Below are 17,885 nucleotides of genomic sequence, written 5' to 3' on the forward strand. Positions count from 1 at the left end.
AAAGTGTATGGCTGAATCTTGCAAACGTGAAAGTGGCATTAATAGATTTAAGCACCATGCTACATGCTGAAAAGACTTTTTTGACATAGAATCAAATCTTTTATCATCCCTATCCTGTGGAATAGTAGGGTATGCAGATCTACTGTTTGATGAAGTTGCTGCTTGTACAACCAAACTCTCTGGAGTTGGATGTTTGCTCAAATATTCCGGATCTGTAGCAGATACCCTGTATTTAGCAGATATTTTCTTGTTAACTGCAGGGATAACTTCAAGAGTTTCCCAATTTGCAGAAACTTTTCTTTGCAGTGCAGAATGAAAGGGGACAACAGGATCCTCCTGTGGACCTTTATGTAAAATATCAGTAAGGTCATCCTGGTGAAAAGAGGGTGTAGGTGAAGACCACCCCATGAATTTGATTATTCTGGCCATCAGAACCCTATAAGCGGTCTCAGCATGTTCCCCAGGGTCTGGTTTAGCAGACTCTACTTCTGGAGAAGTATCTAAACCACTTGCCTCATGTAAGGTGTCTTGAAGGTCCTTCAACCTGTTCTCTCATGATCAGAATCCTCACCTTCCTCATATATTGAGGACAAGACTCTAAAATAGTCAGACCTAGGATGTGATTTAAACCCCATTTCTAGAGCAGAAGGAGCCAAATTTGTTGCCACTGGTTGTGAAAACGTCGAGGTTGTCGAAGTGGAAGTCACAGGCTTCGACAAACTCGAAAAGGGCGTCGAAAAAGTTTGAAGAGACCTCGATGTACTCGAGAGGATCGGGATCATACTCGGTGTCATCGAAATACTCAATGGCATTCTCGACGTCATGGTCGAGGTCCTCGACACCTCTACTGTAGTGACAGTTGTAGGTCTGTCCTTTATCAGATTCGACAGTGGCGACGAATACGGCATCGACGCAACCGATTTATGCATCGAATGGCCCTTCGACAACGGTGTCGATGACACAGATTTATGAGTCCAAGAAACCTTCGATGACTGCTTCGACGACGCGGTCTTACTGTCTTTACTCAAGGGTTCATGGTGCTGTCGGGTAGTTTCTCTCGCCAGGTACAACGACTCGCACCGTTTTGATTTTTCGGGTCTTTCACCTGGGATATCATCTTTAGACGTCTCTGAGGGGGGTCGAGGCCGCTTTCTCGAAGACGCTAAGCATTTTCTTACGGAATTCCTCCCACTTAGCTGGAGAGCTGTGTTTCGTGGGGCAGTTGACCCTTTCCGGAGAGACAGGAGAAGACAAAGAAGAGGGAGATCTACGACGCCTCTTCTTAGAGTGTCTCGATCTCGAAGACGATGGGAACCGCTTTGAGATCTTTAACGGGAATGTTTCTTATGACGACGAGGAGACAAATGTCTCGAATCTGCCGAAGCAACTTTCGAGGGAGTAAGAGATTTAAGAGTCTTGCCTCTTTCTAGCTTCCCCTTACGCTCCTTCAAAACTTTCGCCGTCATGGACATACAGTCCTCGCATTCCGAACAGTGATGCTTCGATCCCAGGCACCACAAACAGATCCTGTGAGGGTCCGTCAAAGACATTTTCTTCCCACAGTCACGACACTTTTTGAAGCTAGGTCGAGGGTTCGATGGTTCGGATGAAGAAGCCATTGAAATAAGATGATGGGCCTCATTACAACCCAGGCGTTAAGGGTTTAACAGCGCCGTCGGCGCCGTTAACCCTTAACGCCTAATTACCATTTTAACACCTGCTTTTAGCAGGCGTTAAAATGCAAGGCGCTAACCCGCCTTGGTGCTAATTACAGCACCGTAATTTACGGTGCCGTAATTAGCGCCTTCCCCACTCCCATTATGCCCTATGGGGCAAAAATGAGAATGGGGAAGAGTAAATGGGGAATGAGGATTCACCGCCCCACTCACATTGGAATGGGGCGGTAAATCCACCATCCACCATGGTGTAAACAGAGTTTACACCATGGTGGTAAAGTAGGGAACTTACCGCCTGGGTTGTAATGAGGCCCGATATCTTCGAAGAATAAGTCTGAATCTTCATGTAGAAAGAACTGAGCAACACGTTTCCGAGGCCCACGAAGCGCGGAAAAACAGAACTGAGCAACGGACACTGCGCGATTCTATTTATACGCACTGTGACGTCGGCGCCGAGACGGAGGCTGTCGAGGGACATCAACTTGAAGGACATCGACGCACAGCGCCCTCTACTGAAAACATTTCTGAGGCTAGCAAGCTGGGATGGGTAACATCAAAGATAAGGAATACGTCGGAGGACACAATCCCTTTGAAATACTCATCCCCAGGCAAATCAACACATTTTACAGCACATGTTGGAGCAGATATAGGCCAAAAGTTGCAACATAATTTACCTGAAGGTATTAGCATATAACATCTCAGCAACAGTCTCCTAACCTGCTGAGTTTTCTTTGCAGCATCTGCTATATGGGCCCCTGCTATTCCCATGCCCGGCAAACAGTTTTGGCCTGCTATTCCCCTCCAATCAAGTATCACAGGGAAACATCAAGGAAGCTCCCTTCTCATTTTGTACTGAGCAGCACTTGATAAGTGTAGTTTATCTGCTTGGAGTTTATTTCTTTTGGTAGTAAAAATAATCCTTATTTGTAGTTCTGAAATAAAAACATATTGCTAATTTGGACAATATGACCAAATATACACATAATAAAAATAAAAACGATCTTGAAAATTATGTAAAAGCAGTTCGTTTCAGTTAGTAAAATTAAATCACCCTATTTTTGCAGCCTTCCACAGTTAGATGTTGTTTTCAAACCAAAGTTACAAAAATACCTTTTGCAAACATTTCTACCAATTACATATTAGAAGAGATGTGTTCAAGTGGCTGAAATGCAGGCTGGTCTCAAATTCCGGCTTCACCACTTAACCAAAGTTTATGCTTCCGGGCAAATCCTTTTTATCTCATAATGCCTTGTCTGCCAAAATTAGAAGTCTATACAAGGAACTGGGAACGACTGTACATAGTTTATGTCAAAAAATAGAGACTTTTGGGAAGATATTTTCCAACGCATTGATTTAGTCTGGGGTCTTTTCTCACAAGATCATCAATTGTGTGTGTGTTGGGTCTGCTTCTTGAACTTAATACCTTTCTATGCAGAAAATCGAGATGGCCTTGTAGGGCTTTTATAAGGGCTAAGAAACATATTCTAAAGCATTGGAAAAGTAATACAAACCCCACTGTAGAAGACGGGATACAAAGTATGTTAGAAAATGTTTCTTTTCCAAGCAAAAGGAGAAGTGGATGATATGATATGATATGGTATTTGTAACGCGCCTATACACAAGTGTTTCAAGGCGCGACGAGGCAGGGAGGGAGGGAAACAAGGGGAAGACAGACAAACGATCCTACTAGGCCAGGTGTCATTCAGATCGTGCAAGTGCAGAGGTAAGGGGAAAAGGAGAAAGTGCAAGGAGAGGAGGTGGGGGGGAAGTGCAGTACAAGGTAAGTAGCGTAATAAAATAATAAATAATAAATAATAAATAAAAAGGGCCCGCTGGTGGCAAGTGCGAGGTAAGTGCAGAGCAAGTGCTGGGAAGGGGGGCTGTAGGGATACAGTGACAGTCCCACAGTGCAGGGCAAGCCAGGGAGGCAGTGCAAGTGGAGAGTGGCTGGGCCCTGGACCGAGGTCGCTGAGAGTGGCCCAGATGCAGGTTTAGTGCAGAATTCAGTGGGGAGTTAGGCAGGTTTAGCAGGGGAGAGGGAGAGAGAAGGCGGAAGCGAAGAGGAAGGTTTTGAGGTACTTCCGGAACCGGAGATGGTTCTCCTCAAGTTTCAGGGAGGCAGGAAGGCTGTTCCAGAGGGAGGCCCCTGCTGCGGAGAGAGATCTACCCCCAGCTCGTTGCTTCGAGAAGCGGCTGATCATGACAGATTATGGGGTACTTTTGAAGAGTTGCATGGACGAAACTGTTAATCATATTAAGATATGTCTGACCACTCTCCCTCCTTCCCAACCCCTACCCTTGTTTTATTTTATTTTTTTATCATTAATTGTACATAGTTAATAGGTAGCATAATGAATGTATAAGTTATATACAGATTATGTGTTGAATATGTTTTATTTGTTGCTAATTATCTGATTATTTTAAATGATATTTAAAAATGCACACAGAAAATAATAAATTCAAAGCAGGAGATGCTTAAGTTTTCTAATGTTTTTCTTTAACGTTCACAGTTTCAAGTAAAATGGTATATCAGCCGAAAGCATTTTGCTTAAAGTGACTTCCAGGGACCACACACCTACACTGTGTTTTTAACTGCAGCAATGCGGCTCACGCTTAGCCACAGTGTTTAGGCCGTAAAAAGTTATTCCCATTCCCAATAGGTTTTTTTTAAGGTGAGTAAAAATATATTTAAGCTATAAACAGGTATCCTTTGTGTAATCCATCCTTTTTTGCATCTAATAATGAATGAAAATGAACAATGATTTTATTACCTTCAAGTTCCTCTTCAGATCAGACTGTAATAACACTAGCGTTCCTTCTTGTGGCATTACCCTGCTGGCACAGCTGACATCAACATATTCCTGGGGATGTGGAGCTACAGGGTAGGTGCCATGGGTCAGTGGCTTCCTATTTTTTGTTTGGGCATATGCTATTTTTGTGGCATGAAAGTGACTAGCACACCACTTATCAGAAAGGCCAGACCATGTTTCAATGAATTTCCCTGTGTACACAATTCAAGTTTTAGAGAAAAATGCATGCCTACTTTTCAGATGAATGAGAGTTTGGTACATCTGATAAGATTGTATTCCATCTGTGCTCTGCACTGCCCATGTTCAGCCCCCCTTCCCAACCCAAGAGATTCTGCGATGTGATTCAAGTGACTTGCTGCTTGAAACAGACACGTTTACTGAAGGCGTAAGGTGGTGTGTTCCCTCCCAAGGTCACCACTTCCATCCCTCGCTTTAGTTTGAGATACTTCCACATTGTTCCATGGCACAAGCTACAGTCCCTTTTCAGTTTCTGAAAAGAACATACATTTCTCATTAGATAAGTGTAGGATACCACTTTATATCCATGAATAATTCCAGAACGGGTCGCCTAGCCCCTAGCCCCCCTCTATCATGTTAAGATTCCCCCAAATAGAAGACCACTGCATTTTAAAGATACAGATCCAAGAACAGGTATCTGTGACCTTTGGCTTGCAGACGTACTATTCTGATGGGCCCTAGGCAGCTTGGTCATGGAACAAGGATCATAGGTGTTCATCTGGAGAGTGGTAGATATGATATGATATTTTATTTGTATCGCGCTCATACACAAGTGTTTCAGGGCGCGATATTTAGGATGCATAGTCCTGCTCTAGCAAGTGTTCGTTCAACGTGTGTGAATAATACTGAGAGAAATGAGTGTTCACACTGGTCTTATTTTCCCAGCCAGACGGAACACCTCAGCATACTTTTCATCTTGACTCAAAGAGTATCATTCTACCCAGTCCCCTCCCTGTGTTGTTCTTCTAAATATATCCGTGGAAGAAAAACTAATGATGCACTCTTAAATGTTATGCTTGTCTGGTAAACGCAAATAAAGGTACTTCGGGTGCAGAGGAGAACATAACCACTCTGGCACAAGGTGGAAAGTCTGGAGCAAAAAGGAAGCTAAGAGCCCTGAGTAGGGACCCTTGCGTCCCCTGCACAACCTGTGGACTGAGAACAGTCAAAATGATTTAAGATTTAGTTTCAGAATTAATGACCAATCACATATCTCAATAGAAGAGTAACACATTTTAACTTTTAACCAAAAAGGTTAATTTAATAGTAAGATACACAATTATATACAGCGTTCTACGCGTTTCGGGTAATCCCCCTCGTCAGGAGTTGGGTTAGGTCATCAATTCAATACATTCAATCTTCCCTTACTATAAGAAAACCACAATGTATTAGCCAATTGTGTATTCAGAAACCACAATTTTCTATAATGTTTAAGAAGTCAAACTTCCATGTAAAAGGATCCCTGTTCACCTGGATTCCAATAGTAGGTAGTTAAAGTGAACTAGACTGCAATTTTCGTCAGCAGGGCAACTCCTCTCTTAATGCTTCAAAATATTATCTTGTGTAATCTGTGGAAACGTTATAAACAATTTAGCTAGGAGGAATACTAAACAAAATGCAAACTGGTCATATAGAGTTTACATTAGATTTAAAAAAGGGTTATCCCTGTGCAGCTTTCAGAGACCTGGGGTAGACGTTGAGAAGGAGACAAGTCTGCTTTGGTGTGGCTTGTGCTAACAGCAGTGGAACTCCCAGGTGAAGTTCCCTTTTCACACCGGCTCTACGTTCTGGCCAAAAACAACCTATGCAGGGAAATGGGCCAGAAGACTATGACTGGACCCTGGAAGTGGCTGAATAAGGGGTAAAGCGCTGGTTGCTGCCAGCTCCTTTGGATGGGTTTGAATTGCTGGTAGAAATAAAAGCCAGGCATACACATTGTGTTACTAACTTTAGGTGTTAGCCTAAGAAACAATGTTCTACAAGAAGAGGGCACCGAAATTATAGTGATGTTATTGTTGTTAGCGTTTACAAAAGACTAGGAAAAAAAAGGTTTGCGACAAATACCCAACACTACTTCAGCGGTTCCAACTATTTCCATCTATGGCCAGTCACTTGCCTTGCCATACCATAGCCCACCCTAACAGGCGGCCACCTCTTGCCCACATTGGCAGCTTTTAGGCTGAGTATGCTACAATTGCCACTGCCTTTTCGAAGGCACTTGTTTTCGCAAATTCACATATATCCAGTAGCCCAATGGGCATTTACAAATCCAAATTGCCATGAGAAATATGGCAGCTATTAACAAAATGAACACATTATGAAATGCATGGGGAAGCAGCCAAAGGACAGCACTGTGCATTGCTCTTCCATCTTGTTTCTCCAGCAGAAACTAAAAATAAAGACATCAGACCCATGTCACAGAAAGCTTTGCGGTATGAGTGTAAAGAAATGCCCCAGCACTGAAGGACACTTATCGGCAGCAGGGAATGTACTTGCTAAGGCCGGCAAGCGGGCAGCCATTCCATGGGGCCCAGGAAATTCTAGCTTCTTGATGAAAATGTGCAAGGTCAAATCTAGTATTTTGTTCTTGAAAGGACACGAATACGCTTATTCTCCTAGACCAGTCAGATATTTGGGAAGTGGGTCCCTCCCAGTTTGCAAAAGCCCGATGGATCAGGGTGAACTCACTTGAGGGCTATAAAGACAGACACCATTCAAACATATTAATTAAGGGGCACTGCTTGAAACACTAAACAAATAGTTGCTCCATGAATGCAGAATATCAGAAGGCAATGTGAATTTGAAAGCAGTGTGTAAATAACACAAGACCTCCAGTTGCATAAGTGCTTACTATTGAAGCCTATGCTTGACTCCATTCAGTGGTGTCACTGTGGCCTAGATACTAGTGGCCTGGCTACCCAACATGGCATAGTCTGTGCTGTACTCTAATTTCAAGAGGAGTATGGCCTGATTTCTGAAGGCTGAGTCCAAGGCAGAGAGGCTCAGACTGCAAGGGGCCATTGCCAATGGCTACTTTTAGGTTCCACAGAAGCCATGTAACTTTCCAGCATGCCTGTTCTGTGTGTGTGAAGCTTGCACTGCTGCACGCATTCTGTGTGGGTGCAGGAAGCCTGCTCTGATGCTGTCATCGCTGCACTGCTTATATGGGCAAGTACTGCTCACTGCTGTCATCTTTCAGTACACACACATTCATAAACAAACGTTCAAAATAAGAACTATAAATCAATAAAAACATTTCTCTCTTCCGCGTCATGTTCTTCCACCCTGCCCACAATATTTGATTTCTGAAATACCTTCAGAGTTATACGTTTGTGGGTCTCCTGATAGAACGGGGAGGGATGATGTTTTGGAAGGTGCTTTACATCACATTTATAGTTCATCAATGGTTACAAATGCTGCCTCAACACCTAGGACAACCAGCACACACCTCTGGGCGTTATGGGGGATGATGTGTGCCGCTTTAGGCCAGACACAGAATGCCTTCAACATATCCACCGCCAAACCGCTCTACTGACTACGGTTCTGTGCATTTGTTTATATTACAATTCGAGTATTTTTAACATCCCTATGGAATCATGGAGCAGACAATGATAGGTCCATCTATATGGAATCCCAGAACAGGGGAAGGTAGGATCAGAGGGAAAGATTAGAGCTCGATGCAATCCTAGAGCATGCAAAGATGCGTTCATCTCCCAGGAATCCCAGAACAGGGGATAGTAGGATCAGCGGGAAAGGTTAGAACTCCATGCAATCCTAGAGCATGCCAAGATGCGTTCATCTCCCTGGAATCCCAGAACAGGGGATGGTAGGATCCGAGGGAAAGGATAGAATTCCATGCAATCCTAGAGCATGCCAAGATGCGTTCATCTCCCTGGAATCCCAGAACAGGGGATGGTAGGATCCGAGGGAAAGGATAGAATTCCATGCAATCCTAGAGCATGCCAAGATGCGTTCATCTCCCAGCAATGCCAGAACAGGGGATGGTAGGATCAGAGGGAAAGGTTAGAGCTCCATGCAGTCCTAGAGCATGCCAAGATGCGTTCATCTCCCAGGAATGCCAGAACAGGGGATGGTAGGATCAGAGGGAAAGGTTAGAGCTCCATGCAGTCCTAGAGCATGCCAAGATGTGTTCATCTCTCAAGAATGGCAGAACAGGGAATGGTAGGATCCGAGGGAAAGGATAGAATTCCATGCAATCCTAGAGCATGCCAAGATGCGTTCATCGCCCAGGAATGCCAGAACAGGGGATGGTAGGATCAGAGGGAAAGGTTAGAGCTCCATGCAGTCCTAGAGCATGCCAAGATGTGTTCATCTCTCAAGAATGGCAGAACAGGGAATGGTAGGATCCGAGGGAAAGGATAGAATTCCATGCAATCCTAGAGCATGCCAAGATGCGTTCATCGCCCAGGAATGCCAGAACAGGGGATGGTAGGATCCGAGGGAAAGGATAGAATTCCATGCAATCCTAGAGCATGCCAAGATGCGTTCATCTCCCTGGAATCCCAGAAGAGGGGATGGTAGGATCCGAGGGAAAGGATAGAATTCCATGCAATCCTAGAGCATGCCAAGATGCGTTCATCTCCCAGCAATGCCAGAACAGGGGATGGTAGGATCAGAGGGAAAGGTTAGAGCTCCATGCAGTCCTAGAGCATGCCAAGATGCGTTCATCTCCCAGGAATGCCAGAACAGGGGATGGTAGGATCAGAGGGAAAGGTTAGAGCTCCATGCAGTCCTAGAGCATGCCAAGATGTGTTCATCTCTCAAGAATGGCAGAACAGGGAATGGTAGGATCCGAGGGAAAGGATAGAATTCCATGCACTCCTAGAGCATGCCAAGATGCGTTCATCGCCCAGGAATGCCAGAACAGGGGATGGTAGGATCAGAGGGAAAGGTTAGAGCTCCATGCAGTCCTAGAGCATGCCAAGATGTGTTCATCTCTCAAGAATGGCAGAACAGGGAATGGTAGGATCCGAGGGAAAGGATAGAATTCCATGCAATCCTAGAGCATGCCAAGATGCGTTCATCGCCCAGGAATGCCAGAACAGGGGATGGTAGGATCCGAGGGAAAGGATAGAACTCCATGCAATCCTAGAGCATGCCAAGATGCTTTCATCTCCTCGGAATACCAGACAGAGAGGATCAGAGGGAACCTTTACTGCCCCATGGATCCAAGAACAGGCTAAGATAGGTTAATCTCCATGGAATCCCAAAACCAGCAAGGATAGAATCAGAGGGAATATTTAAATAATAAATTGAGCTCTAATATCGCACTTCCTGCAGGAATATTTACAGCCCCTTGCATTCCTAAAATAGGCCAAAATAGGTTTCTCTCTATGGAAACCCAGCCATGGGAAGATAGGATCAGAGAAAACGTTTACAGTCCCATGGAATCCTAAAGCAAGCCAAGTTACGTTTATGTCCGTAGAATCAGGCAAGGGAGGATAGCTCAGGGGCAACATGCTCGCCTTGGAAGCAGGACGACAGGTTTGATCCCCGGGTACGTGCTTGGAAACCTATGGGTATTAAGTGCGTTATAAATAACCTATCATATCAACACGAGATAGGGCAATGGACCTTGTACAACCCCTTGATATCCTACAAAGATAACTATTGTAGATGACGGATAACCTTTAGAGCCTATGGAATCCCAGAGCAGACATTGCATAGACAGACCTTTTACCGCTCCAGAACACACAAATGTGGGGATCTATATAGCCTTTACAGACACATGGATCCCAGGACTTGGTCCAACATGGACAAAGTCTTTATAGGCAATCTTGGGTGCAGGACTGGCTGGTTGGGTTAACAGCAGTACAATTGGAATACATGGACATCCCTTCAGCTTTTACAGCATTCCAAGTGAATCTACTGACTGGAAGGTAAATAAGCAAATCACCACCATCTGTAATACACACAGAGTGATAGAAGCCATGCCCAAATGTTCAGAGCAGATAGATGGCTTGCAGGTTGTCTTTGATGATGCTATCCATGACAACTTGGAACACAATCTGTACACTTGTGGTGTCGATGGCGGTTGTGAAGTGATGGTAGACACGCTTAGTGGACAACGCGTTGATACCCAAGAAGAGACTGGCAATATACGATGCCGCAGAGGTGACATCACAGTCAGCACCTGAAAGAGAAGAGGGGCTGTTACTGAAAGGGGAGGGAGGAAACAGTGGTGTGAGTTGCATCTCATCCTCACGTGGCTTGCTCAGGACCATACAAAGGCACCACAGCTACAAAGATAACATATAACATTGAACAAAACCTGGCACTTTGCAACAGCACATCACCCAGAGCCAACACCAGAAGTGTCCACAGGATAGGACAATAAACCCTAAACCACTATAATCAGAAGGCACCAGACATGTCCAAGTAGTGAGAAGCATTTTCTGACCTGGGGTTTAGGAAATATTTACTATCTGTGGGTCATGGGCTCCTTTTCCCCCATGTAAACGGATGGGGCCATAATAGCCCTTTTTTACAAGCAATAACCGCCAGTAATAGTGCATTTGTGTTGTATTTTCAAAGTAGTAAACTTGTAAGACCTGTGTGCTTTTTGTTTATTATTAGGGTATCTGTTGAGCGCAGACCTAGCTTCGGGAAGCAACAGAACGCTTTACAACTCATGGGGGAAGTAGACAGCTGGACATTTGGCAGTAAGACATCAATCTACAAGAAACCAGGGGAGGAAAAAGATCACCCAGCCTCAAGTTAGGTAAGGACTAGAGGCTGTAAGGATCTAGATCCTAGAGAGCAACCATTCATTGAGGAGTAGGGTCTTGAGCTCCTTTCTATAACATAGAATCGAGGTGGAAGAGTCTGCTGTTGATGGGGAGGAGATTCCAGAGTCTGGCGAGACAGAACACGCATGCCTTCTGGCCCTTTCCTTCCTGCAGCAGTGGAAGATTAAGAGTCAAAGACAGACTTCCACTTTCACACAGCCCATGTAAGAGGAACTGAACATGTCTTACTAATGGGCACTGCACGGGTATTATTGATATAGTACAATCACATTATGTGTGGGTGATGAGCAATTAATGGGAGAGGCAAGAATTAGAGATGTTTAGTATGTCCCCTTTTACTGTGAGGAGAGACCCTGTCACATAGCGTGTGATAAAATGCCCATTGGCCAACAAAAACGGTATTGGTTGGAAAGGTTTTAACCATTATTAAGTTTGCTGAAGCAGCATGTTAAATTAGCTGCATGTTTTTAGTTTTGGCAATTAGATGGTACTTTAGCACCATGTGTTAAGAGGAACCTACTGCACTGGAATACAGATAGGACGGAGGTGGGATGTGGGGAGGGTCATACAGCTGGTGGGTGTTGCTTATTGCTTGCTAATCTCTATGGCCATATCCATCTATTACCTTCACACCCAGCCCAAAACACAGCTGTGATCCTTTTGAGCTAGCTCTGTAACACGCAACATACATCCTTATAGGGTGTTCCAGTATTATTTCTAAGCAGCGTTCAGAGTTAATGGCTTCATTGCAGCTGTAAAGGAACTCCTGGTGTGATAATGTCTTAATCAAGTGTGCGTATAGCCACTTGATTTATAGGCAACTTGTGTGTCTGCAAATCTGCCCCTTGTATTGAAGTCCTGTTAAAACCAAGCATTGACCTAGCAAACAGTTTTAGCTTCTGTAAAGGTATTATATTGGCATTTGTCAGACATTGGCACCATATGCCCATGTACTCACACTGTTGGCCACCAGTTGCCATCTTATAGCCAGGTAATACCATTATGGCAGCACCTGGTAAATGCCTATCCCTTGCCAAAACAAAAGTCACAACTGTTGGCTTTGTCAATTTTAGTTTGTTCATATGTCAAATTTTCAAACTTTCTTAATGAAAACATTTCCTGGTGTTTAATATTGTGCCTACTTGTATTTTACATAAATTGGCATGCAGTATGAAAAACATGGCTACAACAATATACAGACTATCCACAGCCAGAGGTACAAGCTTCACAGTCATCGCCAGCAAGAACTGGGACTCTCTACCTCTTGCACTAAGATTGGAGCAATCTTACTGGACCTTTTGTAAACACCTCAAGACACTGCTCTTCTCTCAAGGCCCGGCCCCGGGCTGAGCCGACACGCCTGTCGTTTTGGTTCATTGTCCGCTATTCTTGCAACCAGTGCCTTGATGCACGCGGGTTTAGAGCACTTTACAAATGTAAAATTAAATAAAATGGGTGTTCAATAAACATTCCTATATTTGGAACTAGGGCCTGTGACTCTGGTCAGCCAGGTGAGTAGTGCGCTCTGTTGGTTTTGGTATGAGCAGGAAGAGTTGAAAGAGAGCTCAGAGAACCTGCCAGAGTGAGGTTTCTGTACGATCTGCAGGGTGAGATACTGAAGCAGCAGTACAAAGCAGAGGTATAAAGCAGTGCTTTAAGTGAGACCACACAAAATCCCACTTATTTGTGGTGTGCCCAAGTGACCTGTACAAAAGGTGTGCAGAGGCTGCTTGTCTGCAAATGAAGAGAGACTCTGCCTGCGATGGGGGTGACCAGCCTCGAGGCCGAATTTTAAATTCAGCCCAGGCCCCAGAAGAGACAAGCACAGCACAATGTCCTTTAGAATTGGCATCATGGTAAATGATGCAGCAGAGGTCCAGAGTAAATGCGAGCCCCTTAAAAAAGCAGGCCGAGTCCATGATTTAAATATTGCCTGTAAGTTATGGCCATTGATATTTACATTAAATGCCACACAGTAATATTGAACCATCTGGTCTCTCAGGATTAGGGCGATTGCATCGTTGAAGCGCAGGCAGTGGAAATAACAACGATTGTACCCGCAGCATGCCTCCCAATTCAGAAACGTGAGGTGAGTCCATGAATCTCTGGGCCAAAACCGCAGAACTTTTTTTAGCTCATCAGAGTGCGTTGCTTCTGTACATTTCAGTGATTTATACAAAGCGTACATTCAAACTTGTTCACAGGTGGTCAACATCAGACGTATTACTGCCATCTATTTATCTGCCTCTAATGAAGTGATTGTTCAGCATATTAAGTAGCTTCAGCATTCTGCAATTTTCTTTTTTGAGCACTGGTTGGTGTCAGTCTTCGCTCCATGGTGGGAGCTTTTGACTGCTGAGGGCTGGTTGGTTTTGGCACCTGAGTCATTGGCGGTACCGCATAGTTTCACTGTGGTTTTCCAGGCATGTGGGGATTGATATTTGGTAGTCAGCAATATCCACATGCATGAATAGTTAGCCTGACAATTGGCTTTTGCAGGTCCAAGCGATTTGTGTATCACACATGATGTTCATACATATATATACTTTCTTGCAGAGTGTAATTGGGCCCTGATGAAGACGTGGTGAAACCACATTCATATGTCGAACCGGTCTGCCCTGAAACAGTTTGGATATGTGATCATGTTCTATTTATCAGCTATTAAGATCCACTCCAAAAAAGACAACACACACATATTTTTGAATATGGTGTATTAACTGGTGTTGTTTAAAATGCCATCTTTGTGATTTGTTTAAATGTGATTGGAGAAGTACTGTTGCTGAATGATTGATTTAGGATTGTTGTGTGGGTATGATTGATGTCATTTGCATTTTTATAGTTGTGATTTTACCTGCAATTTAACTGTAGTTTTTGCCTTGGATTCATTCATGATTTATTTTCATTAATAATTTTTGTATCTTCTTAAATACATATTTTTTATACTGATTCATACAATGATGTCCTATGGATCTCTTTTCTGCTAACATAGACGAGCCCACGAGGGGGGCATTATTATCATTATAGCACGGTGGCAATGTTAAAAATCACGTGGTCCATTAAATATTTTTTAAATACCAATTTACTACGAGTTGTGATTAGAAAAAAGCTTTATGGCACCGTTTACATAGAAACTACTGTGGTGGGTAAATAACAGGTATGTAAACCACACACTACATTTTAAGCATCCCACACCATATATATTCCTTGGAACAGCAACCCATAATTAGATGGTACTTAAAATACTTCATGTTTTTATGGTTACCACCATATTCATATTGCTGTGAGAGTTCTTTCCTCAGAGCCGCTGCTTGTGCTGGCATGCGGCTTCCAGAATGCAAGCCTATGGCTCACACGAGGGAAATTGAAGGGGCGCCCACACTAGGAGCCATCACAGGATTGCTCCACAGGGTGCACCAAGTCCAAAATTGGGGGCTCCTGAAAAATACCAAACAATTAGGCCAAGTCCCTAAACTCCATTCCTTGCAAACCCAACCACAAACCCGTCCAGGAAGGGGAAATGAAATCCCACTTCACCGGCAGCAGATCCAACACCAAAGACACCTACGATTAGCTGACCGCCGAGATCCCAGGCACGTGCAAGCAGAAGAACACTAATTTATTTATTTATTTATTATGTTTATTTGTAAGGTGCCGCAGACAGGCCCGGAGCATAATGGCGCCAACAATATAAAAAAAAAACATCTGAGCAAATACCATAAATCAGAAGAAGCAAACACTGAAAGACAGATTCTCATCATGTCAGAGAAAAGTCCCACCTTAGCAGAACAGAAGTGTCTTAAGTCCAGCTTTAAAAGCTCCCAAGGATTGGCACAATCTCAAGCATTTCAGATTATTGGAGCAATGAAGTGAAAAGATCCCTGTGCCACGATGCCAAGTTTAGCCCGCAGCATTTGAAGAAGAGCCAAATTATTAGATCTCAATGCTCTTCGGACGGGTAGCCAGGAGATGCGGCTAGATAGATAAGCCAGACTTTTTCCAAAAAGACATTTGTGATTAATACATATTAGTGTAACCTCTGTGACCCACCCAACTTTAGGAAGCCTTGTGGGTTTTCCAAATATAGCCGTCAATACAGGTAATGATACAATTCTTTGGAAGATCCTACCTTATCTTCTAGATGACCTGGAGAGATGAACTGGACAACGAAGTAAGGAAGAATCCCCCTGAGAACTCCTGCGCGAATCAGCACTGTAAACGCTACACCACGGAGGGAGTCCCAGGGAAATCCTCGTGGGGGAAAAAACCCTGTGCTGAGCTGCTAGGGAGCAGGGGTCTGCACCCTCCTTCACCAGGTGTTGAGACATGTAGACCTTGATTTCCGGTTCTCAGGATAATGTTAATTCCTTGGGTCTGCCCAGCTGTAGGTGTGTGAATTAACAATAGTTATAACAGAAGGAATCGATAGGGTTTTAGAGAGAAAGTTGATTCTAGAATTCTGCTGCTCTGCTGTTCCCGAATGAATGCGAGCGGGGACGTCGTCGCAGTTACACACGCGGGTTTCTACAGAAATAAAACGGGAAAGGAAAAGGTGAGACAAGTAGATAAAGGGTAGCAGTAGATAGAAATGTTCAATAATAGTAAGTGCCCTAAAGCGAACTCACAGAGCGTCTGGCAATCTCTGATAGAGTAGCTACGCGACGTGATGTCTGTCCTCCATTCATTTAAACAGTTTGCTCCTTCTATTGTGGGCGTGGCTTTCTCCTGATGCAACGTCCCTTCCGCCGCAGTGGATGCTAGAATGTTAACGTGTCCTGCCTGTACAGCCACATTGAAATAGGTAACAGGAACACAACCCTTCATGTCGTGTTGTGTAATGAGTGAAATCATTACAATTAGTCGAAAATGTACTCTGCTGGGCATAGGAAGCCAGTGTAATGCTTTAATAGCTACAGAGACATGGTCACTCCTTTTCAATCCCATAACTGCTCTAAAGGCATTATTTTGTGTGATCTGGAGACACATCATGTCTCCTTTACCTATAGCATGTAACCGGCTGGAGCCATAATCTAATTTAGCTCCGATAATTACCCGTGCGATTGTCGCTCGATTGTCCTGCGACAAGTATGGCCTCAGTTGTACCAACAGTTTGAGGTTTTAGGAAGTGGACGACACCAGAAAGCTAACATGAGCCTTCATGCTAAGCTCTTTGTCAATCACCACGCCCAAGGTCCTCACCTTCTGCAGGGTGGGAATTACACTTTAAAGAGTGGAGCTGTAAACAAATTAAATAACGCAGGGGACAGGCACGACCCCTGCGGAAACTCCACACTCAATTTCAAATTCGTCTGCTTTATGGTCATCGATAAAGACTCTAGCCGTCCGATTAGATAGAAAGGACTCGATCCAGTCAGCTGCCGATGTGGAGAAATGCGCACCATGTTTAAGCCTGGACACTAGTATTGGATGGTCCACTAAATCGAAAGCTGCAGAAAGATCGATAAGCAGCAAGAGCGATGTCCCACCACCTTCTATAATTTCCAGCAGATTTACTTTGAGGTCCAACAAGGCAGATTCTTTACTATGGGCCTTCCGATAACCTGACTGCCTTTTATTCAGGATGTGGTACTTCTCCAGATAAATCTGAACCTGTGCGTAATCCAGGATTAGATTTGGGCCTATAATTAGTCTGTGTTTTGGGATCCAGGGAGGGTTTCTTTAGTAAAGGCGAAATCCATGTCTGTTTAATACAATTTGGCACCAAACCCTCCATGAAGGACAGGTTCACAAATTTTGTTATGAGTGGAATGAATTAAACAGCACACTCTTTCACCAGCCTGAGGGGCATACATCACTCTTACAAAACGTGGGCCACCGCTGTTTTATCAAGACCAACATTTAGCTTTCAGAGACTGGTACACACTCAAAGGGGGGGTGGATATTCAAATCGCCTTCCTCAGGGGTGTCTAGCTGGATAGTTTTACCATGTACGTCCTGTTTCGCCTTCATATCATTCTGGATCTTTTTTATTTTTTTGAGTCAGTGCCTCTTGAATGGAATTACACCATTCTTTGATGTGCCATCTCCTAAACCAGCCCGCTCAGGACACGGTCAAACCCCTAAATGCCATCCTGAAAGCCACCACAAAATCTACCCACTAGAGAGGACACCGAAGCCTGCATATCCACAGGTATTTGTGTATTTGTATATTTTGGTGTCCATTACCAACCAACAAAATCCAGCACCAGCTTTATCCATGGATAGATACCAAATCTCCACATCAAACACCCACAGGTCCCTTTTTCAACCAAAATGTTGCTATTCATGGATGTTTTCAATGTTCTCTCATCTAGCATACCTCCTGATGTCTTTCTAGCACAAAATCAACTAAGCCTATTACGTACCTCACGTTCTCAGAATTATATTGCATGTCATTTGTGAAGTGCTTTTCTGCTATTGGTGTGACGGACTGCTGTGAGTAGTCAAGGTGTGCGGGGGCGCATGGTTAGGCATATCTGGCGCACTGTAGTCCTCCAGAAGTGACAGTGCATGCATGAAGATTGGTATGCATTTTCCAGCACATGCCGCATCGTTGCTGTGGGTTGCAAGGTGCATGGTTTGAGGTTGTGTGTGGTTGGCTATCAGTTGCTAGT

At 44.1% G+C, this 17,885-nt stretch overlaps 1 protein-coding gene across 1 annotated transcript in view; it reads right to left on the bottom strand.

The window, feature by feature from the left end:
* Nucleotides 1-5,737: 5,737 nt before the first annotated feature.
* Nucleotides 5,738-17,885, bottom strand: part of LOC138583240 (guanine nucleotide-binding protein G(o) subunit alpha-like) — a 1,018,345-nt gene continuing 1,006,197 nt past the window's right edge. The window contains exon 9 of the mRNA XM_069655299.1: nt 5,738-10,658. Within this exon, the coding sequence (XP_069511400.1) occupies nt 10,468-10,658 (191 nt within the window). The 3' untranslated portion in view covers nt 5,738-10,467. The remainder of the gene's footprint in view (nt 10,659-17,885) is intronic.

The sequence above is a fragment of the Ambystoma mexicanum genome, chromosome 3q, assembly GCF_040938575.1.
Source record: "Ambystoma mexicanum isolate Mex_15411 chromosome 3q, UKY_AmexF1_1, whole genome shotgun sequence".
Classification (NCBI taxonomy): domain Eukaryota; kingdom Metazoa; phylum Chordata; class Amphibia; order Caudata; family Ambystomatidae; genus Ambystoma; species Ambystoma mexicanum.